Raw genomic sequence first — 13111 nt, 5'->3', positions numbered from 1 at the left:
ACCAGCAGCACTAGTTGATGAATTCTTCATTCACCCAACAAATATTTCTTGATTGCCCACCATGGACACTATCGTAGGGACCAGGCATTTAGCAGTGGACAAAGGCGATGAAAATCCCACACCCCGTGGAGCTTACTTTTTAGTCTGGGAGACAGATGATGAACCACCCAAATAAATAAAATATGTATAATATTTCTAGTAGTCATAAGTTGCTATAAAAGTTATAGACCCATACAATGGACTATTATTGAGCCATGAAACACAGATACATGCTACAACATGGATGAACTGTAGGTTTGGCAATTTTTAAAAAGATAACCATGGAAGACCTTACTGGTCTTCCATTTGGCTGAGATCTGATTGAGGTGAGGGAGCAAGCCATGAGGATTTACGGAGAAATAGTAATCCACAGAGTGGGAACAGCAAGGGCAAGCATTCTGAGGCAGCAGCAAGCCTGGAATGTTCAAAGAACGATAAAGAGTCTAAAGAAAGTGGTGAGATTCTGAGTCAGGGGGGTTGGGGTGGTGATAAGGAGAAACGGGGGACTGGAAAATAGCCAGGGTGAGGCTGAGGGACAGAGAGAGAAGCTGAAGCAGAGAGCAGATTGCAAGAGAGATGAGGGGACTGAGGTACAAAGAGAGGGAGAGACTGAGCATTGGGTCACCTGAGTGGGATGGACGATATGCTGAGGGGCAGAGAAAGGAAGACTGGGAGTGAGTGGGCAAGAGGAGGTCCTAAGGTAGAAAGAGGTGGAGCCTGAAGTCTGAGGTAAAGAGGGGGAAGACTGAAGGATGGAGAGAGGGAGACTGAGGCAGAGTGATAGAGACTGAGGAACAGGGGGAAGAGAGATCAAGGGGCTGAGGGAGGAGAAAATCAGGAGCAGAGAGAGAAGAAATCAGATATTCAGGTGCCGCATCAGCAGGCTCTAGATACAGACTCTAGCGTCCCTGCCCCGCATTAGTGGTTCCTACAGACGCTTGCCTTGTCCCAGGAGAGGCGCGTCTGAAAGGAAACCTGAGCTCCTGATGAAAGACTACAAATTTAAAGCCCAGCCCTGGGGATATGAGAAAGCTCCTCAGTGAAGGGGGAAAACAGAGCACCTCAAGCCCTTGCTCTGAAGACTGGACAGCCATGGCCCGTGGGCCTGCACTGTGGCTGGGCCCTCTGCTCCTGGTTTCCCTCTGGGCATCCTCAGCTCCAGGTAGGAGAAGCCTGAGGGTCAGACAGGGGCTCCTAAGGGGACCTTGCCTGACTCCTTCCCCTCCATGTCCCACAGCCTCCCTTCTTAGGCGCCTAGCTGAGCACGTGCAGCAGTTTCAGGAGAGCTCCAGCTTGGGCCTGAGCCTGGGCCCAGGGGCTGTGGCCCTCCCCAAAGAGGGGTGGCTGGAGCAGCCACTGGACCCCTTCAATGCCTCTGACAGACGATCCTTCCTGCAGGTAAGGCCAGCAGTAGGGGGGCCACTGCCTACTCTGCCCTCTCCTCAGTCCCCCTACTCTGCCCCTCAGTCTCTGCTTTCTTTCGCTACGTCTCCGTCTCAGTCTCCCCGTCTCATTGCCCCTCAGCTTACCCTATGCCTGCTCTCAGGATCCCTTACCAGGATTCCTTTAGTCTAGCCCCTCTGGTTCTTAGATTTGCCCTCTATCTCATAGTCTTCCCTCAGTCTCCCACTTTTTTGTCACTCAGGTACTGTCCTTCAGTCTTCCCATCTCTCTGTCATCCACTCTCCCTCTCTCACTGTCCCTTAGTCCCCTTTTCCCTGTCCTTCAGATTAAACACTAAGCCCACCACCAGGTCTCAGGATGTAGCAGAAATTTGGTCTGGCTTTGAACCAGACCTGGCTCACAACAGGCACCTGAAGATATCTATTGAATGAATGGACAGCTTCACCATTTTTCCTGCCTGCCTTATACACAGCCTCCAAAGGTCATCTCATCTAGGCGCTATTCTTAAGTCCATTTGTATTGGTTATATATTCTACAATTAGTATTTCAATAGATAGCAAGTGTCTCCCATGTGCTAGCCCCTAACCTTGACCCTAGGGATGTAAGAGTGGAAAAGTTGACAAAAATTTTTGCTCTTTGTAGGTCTTACATTTTAGATGAGATGACAAACAAGAGAGAAATGAACACATAAACAAACAAGCCTATTTCAGACACTACTAAGTGTATAAAGAAAGATCCATTAGCGAGAGAGACTGGAATGAACAGGGAATAAAGGATAGGTCAGAATTCTCACAATCCCATTTCTTCTTCCCCATCACACCTCTCAGCGGTACTGGGTAAATGACCAACATTGGACCGGCCAGGATGGACCCGTGTTCCTGCATCTGGGGGGAGAGGGCAGCCTCGGGCCTGGCTCAGTGTTGAGAGGTAAGAAGCAAGGGTGGGAGAGACAGAGCTGGGAAGTTGGTGGGGGCCAGGGAGGGGAGCTGCATATTGCACTGCTCTGAGACCTGAGGGTTGCAAGGGCTTACTCCCACCTCACCCTCCCCGGCTTCACAGGGCACCCTGCTACCCTGGCCCCATCCTGGGGGGCCCTGGTGATAGGCCTGGAACACAGGTTTTATGGCCTGAGTATACCTGCTGGGGGCCTGGACATGGCCCAGCTCCGCTTCTTGTCCAGTCGCCATGCGTGAGTAGGGGTAGGGAAAATGTTTGGGGTCCTGAAACTGAGGATGTCTGTGTCTTGAAATCTCTGCATCTCTGTCTCTCTCCTCCACTGCCCAGAGTTGGCCTCTGAGTCTCTGGTTCCATGATTCCTTCTTAGTCGTTCAGTGTCTTATTCTTTCTCTCTCCATGTCTGGGTCTCTGTCCCTCCCTACCTCTTTCTTTCTCTTACACAGTATTGTTCTCTCTGTCTCATTACTGCCTACTTGGCCCAGACCACCAGCATCCCTTACTGGATTACACAGCTCCTCACTGGTCTCCCTGTTTCTGCCCTTGACCCCTCAGTCTATTCTCCAGATGAAGCCAGGGTGATCATTAGAGCATAAACCAGACCACTGCTCTCCCTGACTCAAATCCCTCACATGTCTCTCATCTCACTCAGAGTAAAGTCAAAAGCTTTACAGTGGCCACAAGGTCCAAGCGGCTCTGAACTCTCTGCCCTCCACATTCTCACACTCACTGTGCTCCAGCTACACTGAGGTCCTTGCTGTTCTCTAGACTTATATAGACTGCTGCCTTGAGCCTTTGAATTCTTCCCTCTACAAGAAGTGGGCTCCCCCCTAATCCCTAATATTTGTATGGCTCCTTTTTTCACCTCCCTCAGTGCGCCCTTCCCCTATTAACAACCCCCACTGATTCTCTCCCACCCCTCGCCTGCTTTATTGTTCTCTGCTGGACTAATCTCTCCCTCTCCTACTTGGTTCTCTCTCTGTATCTGTCTGTAAGCAGTCTCTGCCTTTCTCTGTCTCACTCTTGTCTTAATGTCTCTGTGTTTCCATCCATATCGCTTTGTTGCTCTCTGTTTCAATCTTTTCACAAGCTAAACCAGTTTCTAACTGCAGTAGGCTGGCACCAACTGCAAATCGTCTCAGAAAGTTTGGGGAGGAAAGAAAGCACTTAAGACAGAAAAGAGGATGTTAGACATATGCTCACATCTCTCTCTCTCTGTCTCTCTAACTGTGGCTCCCCCTCCCCCGACACCTTCTAACCTATCCAGCCTAGGATGTCTCCTCTTCCTAGCTCTTCTGGACTGTCCCCAGCCCCTCCTATATCTGTAAGGAGTCTGCCTAATCTGCACTGGAGACTTTTCCTCTCCCACCTAGTCCGGAAGGGAAGAGAGTGGAGGCTTTCCAGAAGGGTCTCCCTTGGCCTAGGGCACAGCAGAAGTCCTCAGGAGAAGAGAGCGCTAGCTGCTGGCCAGACTCCACCCATTCATATCTCTGGATCCCCGACCGCCTGTGCAATGGAGGAATCTTCAGCGATTCCAAGCGGTAGGGACTAACGGAGTCTCCCCTCTGACCTCAGGCTGACCGACGTGGTCTCTGCCCGCCTCGCACTCTCCCGCCTCTTCAACGTCTCCTCCTCCAGCCCCTGGATCTGCTTCGGAGGCTCCTATGCAGGCTCCCTGGCCTCCTGGGCCCGGCTGAAGGTCCCTGGGGCTCCTCTGGGCGGGTTAAGCGGGGAGGGAACTTGGACTCTGGGGTCCCTATCTCAGATCATAGGAATGCCCTCCCCCCACATTTCCTCCCACACAAGAGCTTTCCTTTCCACAAACTGTCTTCACAAGAGTCCAGTGTACAGAGGGTAAGGACTTGCCTAAGACCACACAACGAGTGAGTGACACAGGGGCGGGAAGCTGTGGGATCCCAGCCCCTCAGCCCCCAGGCTGACGACTTCTCCTCCCTCAGTTCCCGCATCTCATTTTCGCCTCAGTCGCCTCTTCCGCCCCAGTGCGGGCCGTGCTGGACTTCTCTGAGTATAATGACGTAAGGAGGGCGGGCGGCGGGTCTGGACGGGGAGGGCCGCGGTGGTCGGGGGCCCCTGACCCCTCCTCCCGCCGTCGGACTACAGGTGGTGTCCCGAAGCCTAATGAATCCGGCGATTGGCGGATCCCCGGAGGTAGGAGGCGGGGCCCAGCCGGAGGGGGATGGGGAGAGAGAGGAGGCCTTGAAGTCGAGGCTACAGAAAAACGGTGAAGCCAGCGAGGTGGCGGGTCAGAGGGAGGTGGGAGTCGCGGGAGGTGTGCAGATTTTGAGAGAAGGAGGGAGCTGAGCATGGATCTGGGCATCCGAAAGGGAGGAGCCCCAATAGCTCGGGGCTGAGGGGCGGGGCCAAAGGGATCGCCCCCGGGGAAGAGCCGCAGCAGGGCGGGGCTCGGGCAGAGCCGGGGGACCGCGGGAGCGCCAGGGAGCTGCTGGTCCTGGAAAGGGAAGGCCGGGGCTCAGGCCGAGAGTTGGCCGACGCAGCCTCTCGCTCCCGCAGTGCCAGGCGGCTGCGGCCGCAGCCTTCGCGGAGGTGGAGCGGCGGCTGCGCGCGGGCGGGCCGGCTCGGGCGGCGCTGCGGGCGGAGCTGGGCGCCTGCGGGGCGCTGGGCCGCCCGGAGGACCAGGCGGAGCTGCTGGGGGCGCTGCAGGCGCTGGTGGGCGGCGCGGTGCAGTACGACGGGCAGGCGGGCGCGCCGCTGAGCGTGAGACGGCTCTGCGGGCTCCTCCTCGAGGGCCGGGGCAACGGCAGCCGCCCGGCGCCCTACCGCGGGCTTCGTCGGGCAGCGCAGGTGAGCCCCCGGAGCCGGGCCGAGAGGAGGCCCTAGACGAGGGTACCTGCTCCACCTCTGCTGTGTGATCTTGGGCAAGCGTAAAGCCTTTCTGAGCCTTTGATTCCTCATCTGTCAAATGGGGATGACACCTGACGGGGCCATCGAGAAGGTGAAATGAAGTGGGGCGTGTAAAGCACTCAGCAGAGATCCTGGCACACGATTTGCAAATGCTAACGACTGCGTTCATTATCTATTTTGCAGATCTTGTTCTGTCCTCTTCCCGGGGCGTGTAACAGTGTCTGGCACGCAGCAAGTGCTCAATTAGTATTTATAGAATGAATGAAAAAAATGTAGCCCTGGGGACAAAGTTCTTCTAGAGATCGGGACCCCTAGCCCTGAAATCTAGTTACAATCCAGCTGTCACTTTTCCAGCACTGTCTGCACCAAGTGCTGTGTGAAGTGCTTCACGCATATTATTTCACTGAATTCTCACAGTAGTTCTAGGCACTGTTATTATCCCCACTTATAAAAGAGGAAACTGAGGGTCAAGATATTGGCACTTGCCCAGAGTATCACAGGTAATAAGGTCTCAGTCATCTAGTACCTTAACTTCTAACCCACAGGGACCCAGGCACCCACCCCCTCTGACCGCTGACTCCCAGGAGAACTCAGGAACTCTCTTCTGACTTTGACTTGTAGGGCCCTATGCATCTAGGCCCTGGCTTGCTGTGAGGAGGGGAGGAATTTATATATATATATATACATATGTATATGTGTGTGTATGTATATATCTTGTCCCTAGGTTGTCATACAGAGCCTGGGCCAGAGGTGTTTAAGCTCTTCCCGAGCAGAGACAGTGGCGCAGCTGAAGGTCACAGAACCCCAGGTGTCTGGCGTGGGTGACCGGCAGTGGGTGTACCAGACATGTACTGAGTTTGGCTTCTGTGAGTCACTGGCCCAACCCTCATCTCCCAAACATACATTCTGTGCTGTGCCCAGACAACCCCTCTCACAGGTGGTCTGGACTCATTTTCATTTCCACAGGACACCTGGCCTGACTGCTGGGCCCTGTTTAACCTGCAGGTGTGGGGCTGGAGGGTGGACAGCCATCCTGGGGGGGGGGGGGGGGGCGGGGCGGGTGTGCTTGGCCCTCCCATACCTTCTCTCACACACACCAAATCCTCAACATGAGTGATCGTCACTTCAATCCTCTCTTCCTCGGTGTCCTTGTCCCAGGGATGGTCCCACGCTCTCCCCACTCCCTGGACTAGAACCCCTAGCAGTGTTTTGCAGGCCTCCTCCCCAGTATCCCCATAGCCTGTCAATCACTGAGTCCTGCCCACTCTTCATCCCGGACAACTCTACAGTTCACCCCAAACTCCTTTCTATTTCTGCCTCTGCTGAAAGTAGAGGCCCGCATCCTCGCTGCCAGGATCCCAGACCCAGGCTTCTCTCTGGTCTCCAGGCCTTCACCCGTACAATCCAGCTTCCTCACAGCATCCAGACAGATCTTTCTAAATATGACCTTGTCCTTCCTCTGCTCAAAACCCTTCCACGCCTCCTTAGTGAGCCCAGGGTAGGGTTGCCAAATAAATTACAGATGCCCAGTTAAAGTTCAATTTCAGATAAACAATAATTTTTTTTAAAGAAACTTTTTTGTTTTCCTGGAAGATTGGCCCTGAGCTAAAATCTTTTACCAATCTTCCTTTTTCATTTTTCTCCTCAAAGCCCCAGTACATAGTTGTATATCCCAGTTGTAAGCCATTCTGGTTCTTCTATGTGGGATGCCACCACAGCGTGACCTGATGAGTGGTATATATGTCTGCACCCAGGATCTGAACTAATGAACCCTGGGGCACCAAGACAGAGCGTGTGAACTTAACCACTCGGCCACAGGGCTAGCTCCAATAATTTCTTTTTTTAGTATAAGCATGTGCCAAATATTGCATGGGACATACTTATACTAAAAATGTATTTTTTAATGTGAAATTCAGATTTAACTGTACATCCTGTATTTTTATTTTCTAAATCTGGCTACTGTATCCCAGAGTTAAGTTCAAAATCCTTTCCACATCCCCTGAAGGCAGTGAAGATATGGCTTAAAGCCAAAGGGTCCAATTCCATCTCTGCCATTTCGCAGCTGTGTGACTTTAGACAAATATGGGCAAGTGACTTAACCTCCCTATGCCTCAGTTTCCACATCTGTAAAGTTGGAATGATCACAGTGCTTCTCTCATAAAGATGTTTTAAGAATTAGAGGAGGTAATGTATGTAGCATGCTAAGAATGATGCTGGTATACAGTAAGTACTCCATAAGTGCTTGCTCTTCTTCTTGTTATTGTTATAAAGCTGTATGTATTTTTGACTCCCTAATACAGCAGTCTTCCTAATACCTCAGGGACTTTGCACATGCCATTCACTTTGCTTGGATTACTTCTCTTCTACTCTTCACACAGTTTACTCATCTTCAGGTCTCAAGACAAGATGCCCCCTCCTGAGGAGGCCTTACCTGATCCCTCAAGATAAGTCTGCCTCCCCTCCTCCCACCTCAATAGCACTGAGTTATTCTTACCACTTTCCAGTCACATTCCATATTATGTCCTGCTCTGGACTAGGAGTATGTGACAGCAGAGCCTGGGGATGTCTCAGTTGCCACTGTGTTTCTAATATTGTTCAATATGTATCTGAGCACATAGAAGGAGTTCAAATAAATGGTGAAGGAAGGAAGGAATTGCTGTGAGGCTAAGGAAGTTATATTTACCCTCAAAGCACAAGGGAGCCATGGATTTTAAGCAAGGGGGACATGGTCCAATTTCTGCTTTAAACACTGCAGGTTTCCACAAACCTCTGGACCTTTGCACATGCTGTTTCCTCTGTTTCTTATGCTTTCTCTTTTCTCTCTTTGCTTACCACACTCCCACTAATTACTTGAGGTCTTATCCCTTGCGGGATGCTGCCCAAGAACCTATAATGCTCTCTTATGATCTCTTATGGGGCCTTTTCCCATCACAGCCTGATCATCTGGGCCATCACTGTCTGGGGGTATGCTTGTGTGTCTCTGACAGGACTGTGAACTTATTAAAAGGAAGATCCAGAGCTGTCTTGGTCATCATTGGGGAGAGCTCTGTAAATGATTGTTAAAGGAGGAGGGGCTGACTCTATACCCTGTATCTCCCTCCACAGATGTCACCTGTGAGGACCCTGGATGCCCTTTCTCCAAGCTCCCAGCACTCCCCTCCCAGCTGGCGCTTTGTGAGCAGGTGTTCGGGCTCTCAATCTCATCTGTAGCCCAGGCTGTGGCCCGGACGAACTCCTACTATGGTGGCCAGACCCCAGGGGCCACCCGGGTGCTGTTTGTTAATGGTGAGCACAGCATCAGAAGCTGACTCCTAGGTCTCCACTTGGCCCCAGCTCCACACACCGTTCTCTTTCTTTCCAGGGGACACAGACCCCTGGTACGTGCTAAGTGTAACACAGGCTTTGGGACCCTCAGAGTCAGCCCTTCTCATCCCTAGTGCCTCCCACTGCTTGGACATGGCACCTGAGAGACCCTCAGACTCCCCCAGCCTCCTCCTAGGGCGCCAGGTAAGAGATAAGAAGCTCTGGGTGATTTGTATTCTCATTTGCATACTAATTTATGCATTCTTGCCCTCTACTAGTGCTGGGGTCTGACTCAGAATTCTTCCCACCTCTCCACAGCACATCTCCCAGCAGCTGCAGACCTGGCTCAGGCTGGCAAAGGAGAGCCAGGGTAGGGGTGGGGTCTGAGCCAGACACCTTCCCCACTCCCTGCCTGCATGGCCACCTCAGTCCTGGACTAACTCATTCACTGGACAGGAGACAGCAGCTTGTTTTGAAAGAGGACATTCCCAAGAATTGGGATTCAGCACCTGTTCTGCTTATACTGACTCCTGTCTGCAAATATCCTTACTCCCAATTCAAAGGGCTTTGTTACAGACAAAGAGTATATAAATATAAGTGAATGATTATTCTTATTGTGAATATTGGTGTTTTAACTGTCAAATGTCAGAGAAATGTGGCTTTTCATGCTGGTTCCCGCCCCCTGCTAATCAGATTCCCCCTCAAATTCCGCTCAGCTCCCAGCTGGGCGCCTTGCTACCTGTTTCTCTCTCTGGACCTCAGACCTTGACCTGTCTCTGCTTCTCTCTTTCCCTCACTGTTCCTTCTCCCTCAGCCTCTTCCTCTCTTTCATGTCTCTGTGTCTATTTGTCTGTCGATCTTCTCCTGTTTCTCTAATATCTTCATTTCTGTCTCTCTGTGTCTTAGTCTGTTCCTCTGTTTATTTTTCTGTGTCCCACTCTCTCAGTCAGTGTCTCTCTATTCTCCTTTCTTACTTGCTCTGCCCCTGGCCATCTCCACTGGTCTCCATTTCCGTTTCTCATTCTTGGCCACTGTGTCCCCTTAATCACTTTCTCTCATTCTCTATCTCTGCCTCTATTTCTCTCTCTTCAGACTTTCCTGTCTCTCCTTTGCTGCCTTCGCAATCTCTCTGTCTCCATGAGGCTCTCTCTCTTTCCATCTCTGATGCTCTTCCTCTGTTTCTCTTCCTATCATTTCATCTTTGTCCTTCTCTTTCTCGCTCTCTCTTTTGGTCTTTCTTCCAAACCCTTCATGCCTCATCTTTTCTCACAATCAAATGCTACTCTTTGTCACTTCCAGCTCCCAACCCTAGGGATTTAGGGCTCTGGTCAAGCCTTCCTGATGGGGACACCCCAAGGTTCCGGGAGGGTGGGCCCAATCCCAAGGGAGCCTGCCTAGGCTGCCTCAGCTGTGTCCACAGTGCTGTGTTCACTACTCTGAGCAGCAGCCACAAGGAGCAGGTCATGGTCAGTGAGTGAGACTGAGTGCCTCTAGGGAGCTGGGTGTGGAGGAGAAGTATAGGCAAGTCAGGACAAGGGGATTCGTAAGAGAAGCCATAAAGCCCATTAACTGTGTGGAAGTTTCTCCCTGCCTTCCTTGACTCCACACCGTTAGGACTAACTTTCTTTCTCTTCTGGGCTAACCTCAGCCCTGCTCACCAGTACTGCCCTGTAACTCTTACTGCTCTTGAAGCTCAGCCCCTCATGCAGAGGTCTAGCCTCTGTGCCTCCCTCTGTTTGTTTAGCTTGTGCACCATGGCCTGACACATCATGGGTGCTCAGTACCTGTTGACAAATGAAAGAATGAGGTCTAACCGCAACTCTTCACATCCTCTTGGTTTCCTCCTACTTTGCTGTAGGATGTACCTTCTCGGAATATCTTTTTGGCAAAATTTTTTCCACTGAATGTCTGAATGGGTTTGGGTTTGGTGCTTGACTTCCTTCTCTTCTCAGAGCTTCTGTACCAATGTGTCTGTGGTGCCAGGCCCAGCTCTCAGGTGCGCCGGGATATTTACTGCCTCAGCCTGTGGGGTACACTATGGGTCTGGGGTAGCCTGAGTGCCCAGGCTGGTTGCCCCTGACTAGCAGCCTCATTCTTTTTCACCCAGGATTGCTATACAAATAGTATGACTGTCTGTCCATGACAATCTGTATAGGAAAGGATGGGACATTCTGAGATTCACTCCCCTCCTGGTCTCCTTGCCCCACCCTTGGCCCCTACTATCCGTTCTCCACCTGGCAGCCACAGTGATTCCTTCAAAAGGTAATCAGATCATGACTCTCCTCTGCTTAAACTCTCCAATCACTTCCCACTACAACTAGAATGAAGCCCAGACTCCTTGCCATGGCTACAAGACCCTGCATACTTTAGCTGCTGAACTTTTCTCTGAACTCATCTCCGGTCACTCTCTATACTGCATGCTGACCACACGGCCTCTTTCGTTACTTAAAATCTAAAGCCCATTCCTACCTCAGGTCCTTGCATTGGCTGTTCTCTCTGCTCAGGGGCTATTCTTTTTATGACCTTTAAATGACTGCTTCCTTCTTAAAATTCAGACTCAAGTCCAATGTCACCTCCTCCAAGAGGCCGTTCCTGATTGTCTCCATGTCCCAGTCATTCCCTGTCACATTACCTGTTTTATGTGCTTCCTAACCATAAGTGCCATCTGAAATTACTTTGTCTTGTTTTCATTTTTATTTACCCCTCAGTACTAGAGTGCCCAGCTCCTGAGAGAGGGAGCTGTGCTATCCTAGTAAACACACCTATATGAATTCCGTGTTTCATAACTTCTGCACTTTTCACATGAACTTTCTTTTCCAAAAGCTCATCAGTATACTAGATCAAAGATTGTAAAACATTTCTCAGGACCAGGAGGGTTAGTAACTTTGTGGTTACCTGCCTATTACTTTCATTTACCAGTTATACTCAATATCATAGAAAAGATCTGAATTTTAAGGAAGATAAACAGCATTGAAGAATGTAGAAGCACTGAGTTCTAGAGACTCCTGGTTTATCTCACACGATTTCCACCCTTAAACATGATCAAGTGGGGCTCTTTCCTGGGCCCTGTGCTCTGGAGGTTTCTTCCCTGGCTTGGATCCAGACATCACTTTCTCAGAGTGAGAACTCCAGGGACCCTGTGAATATGCCTACTCTCTCCTCCCTCACTAGACCGTACTCGCCACATCACACACTAGAAATCTCTCAGATTGAGTCTAGAGAAGAACAAAGGTGGAAGACTCACACTGCCTGAACAAAAGGATTTCCTTCTGTAAATCTCTAGTAATTGAGACAATGTGGTTTTGGCATTATATAGATAAATCAATCAGTGTCACAAGGCAAATTTTAGCAGTAGACTCACACATATATGATCGATTAATTTTCGCAAAGATGCCAATGCAAGTCAGTGTGGAAGAAAATTCCTTTAAACAAATGATCCTGGAACAATTGGATAAAACTGTGTACCTTCTCTCGATCTCTTTTGCAAACTTCTTTTCAACTTGATATCTGAATGGGTTTGGTGCTAGGGTACTTTCTCTTCTCAAGCATTCTCAGAGCTTCTCAGAAGTTGGAGAAAAAAACCTCAAACCCATCTCACACCATATTCAAAAATTAATACAAGATGGATCATAGATCTAAATGTAAATCTTTAACTATGAAGTATCTGGAAAAAATAAGAAAAGTCTTTAGGACCTCGTAGTGGGCAAATAATTCTTAGTGAGGAAAAAATAGCATAAAATACATAAAATGAGATAAATGGGAAAATTATCAAAATTAAAATCTTCGCCTCTTAAAAACATCATTAGGAAATAGAAAGGTAAGCAAGAGACAGGGAAAACATGCACAATACATATATCTGACAAAGAAGTTGTGTCCAGATGATTTAAAGAATTCCTAGAAATCAATCATAAAAAGACAAGCCACTACCAAATGTGCAAAGCACTCTGAATATACGTCTCAATTAAAAAAATACATGAATGGCCAACCTGTTTAGTCATTACTGAAATGTAAATTAAAACCATGATGAAATACTGCTTTGCACCAAATTTAGTTATAAGCAAATAAACAAAACAAACAAAAATCTCTAAAAAGTTCAAGTGGTGAGGATGTAGAACATCCCATAATTGCTGCTAACGATGTCAAATTATAAAACCACTTTAGACACACACCTGCCTAGCGTGTAACTCAGCATTCCCTCTCCTAGACATTTTCCCAAGAAAAATGAGTTCTATATCAATGAAAAGATGTGTAGAAAAATATTTATAATAGCTTTCTTCACAATAGGCTAAACTAGAAACAGTGAAAATGTCCATTAACAGATAAATGGAAAAACAAATTGTGGTATATTCGTGAAAAGTAAATATTACTTAGCAATAAGAAGGAATGACCCACTGGTAAATGCAAAGTCAGATTAATCTCAAAATCATTATGCTGAGCAAAAAAAACCAGACACAAAAGAGTATATACTGTATGTTTCCATTTATATAAAGGTCAAGAACAGATAGACTTAATCTAGAGTAGAGATTCA

The 13111-nt window shown here is 49.2% G+C and overlaps 1 protein-coding gene across 1 annotated transcript; it reads left to right on the top strand.

Moving 5' to 3' along the window:
• Positions 1-1131: 1131 nt before the first annotated feature.
• Positions 1132-9191, top strand: PRSS16 (serine protease 16). The gene is made up of 12 exons (XM_070585192.1): positions 1132-1201; positions 1277-1437; positions 2271-2370; positions 2503-2632; positions 3973-4096; positions 4356-4433; positions 4519-4566; positions 4930-5220; positions 6005-6146; positions 8386-8565; positions 8642-8787; positions 8902-9191. Exons 1-12 carry the CDS (start codon positions 1132-1134, stop codon positions 8968-8970), a joined length of 1539 nt encoding a protein of 512 aa, XP_070441293.1. The 3' UTR covers positions 8971-9191.
• The last annotated feature ends 3920 nt before the right edge of the window (positions 9192-13111 follow it).

This window comes from Equus przewalskii, chromosome 19, assembly GCF_037783145.1.
Source record: "Equus przewalskii isolate Varuska chromosome 19, EquPr2, whole genome shotgun sequence".
Taxonomy (NCBI): Eukaryota; Metazoa; Chordata; class Mammalia; order Perissodactyla; family Equidae; genus Equus; species Equus przewalskii.
This window is presented reverse-complemented; position numbering and strand designations above follow the sequence as displayed.

Coding starts and splice junctions, on each gene's coding strand:
- PRSS16 (XM_070585192.1), top strand. CDS start 1,132: ATGGCCCGTGGGCCTGCACTGTGGCTGGGCCCTCTGCTCCTGGTTTCC. Junction 2,633..3,972: donor TTCTTGTCCAGTCGCCATGC/GTGAGTAGGGGT, acceptor CTCTGACCTCAG/GCTGACCGACGTGGTCTCTG. Junction 4,097..4,355: donor CCTCCTGGGCCCGGCTGAAG/GTCCCTGGGGCT, acceptor CTCCTCCCTCAG/TTCCCGCATCTCATTTTCGC.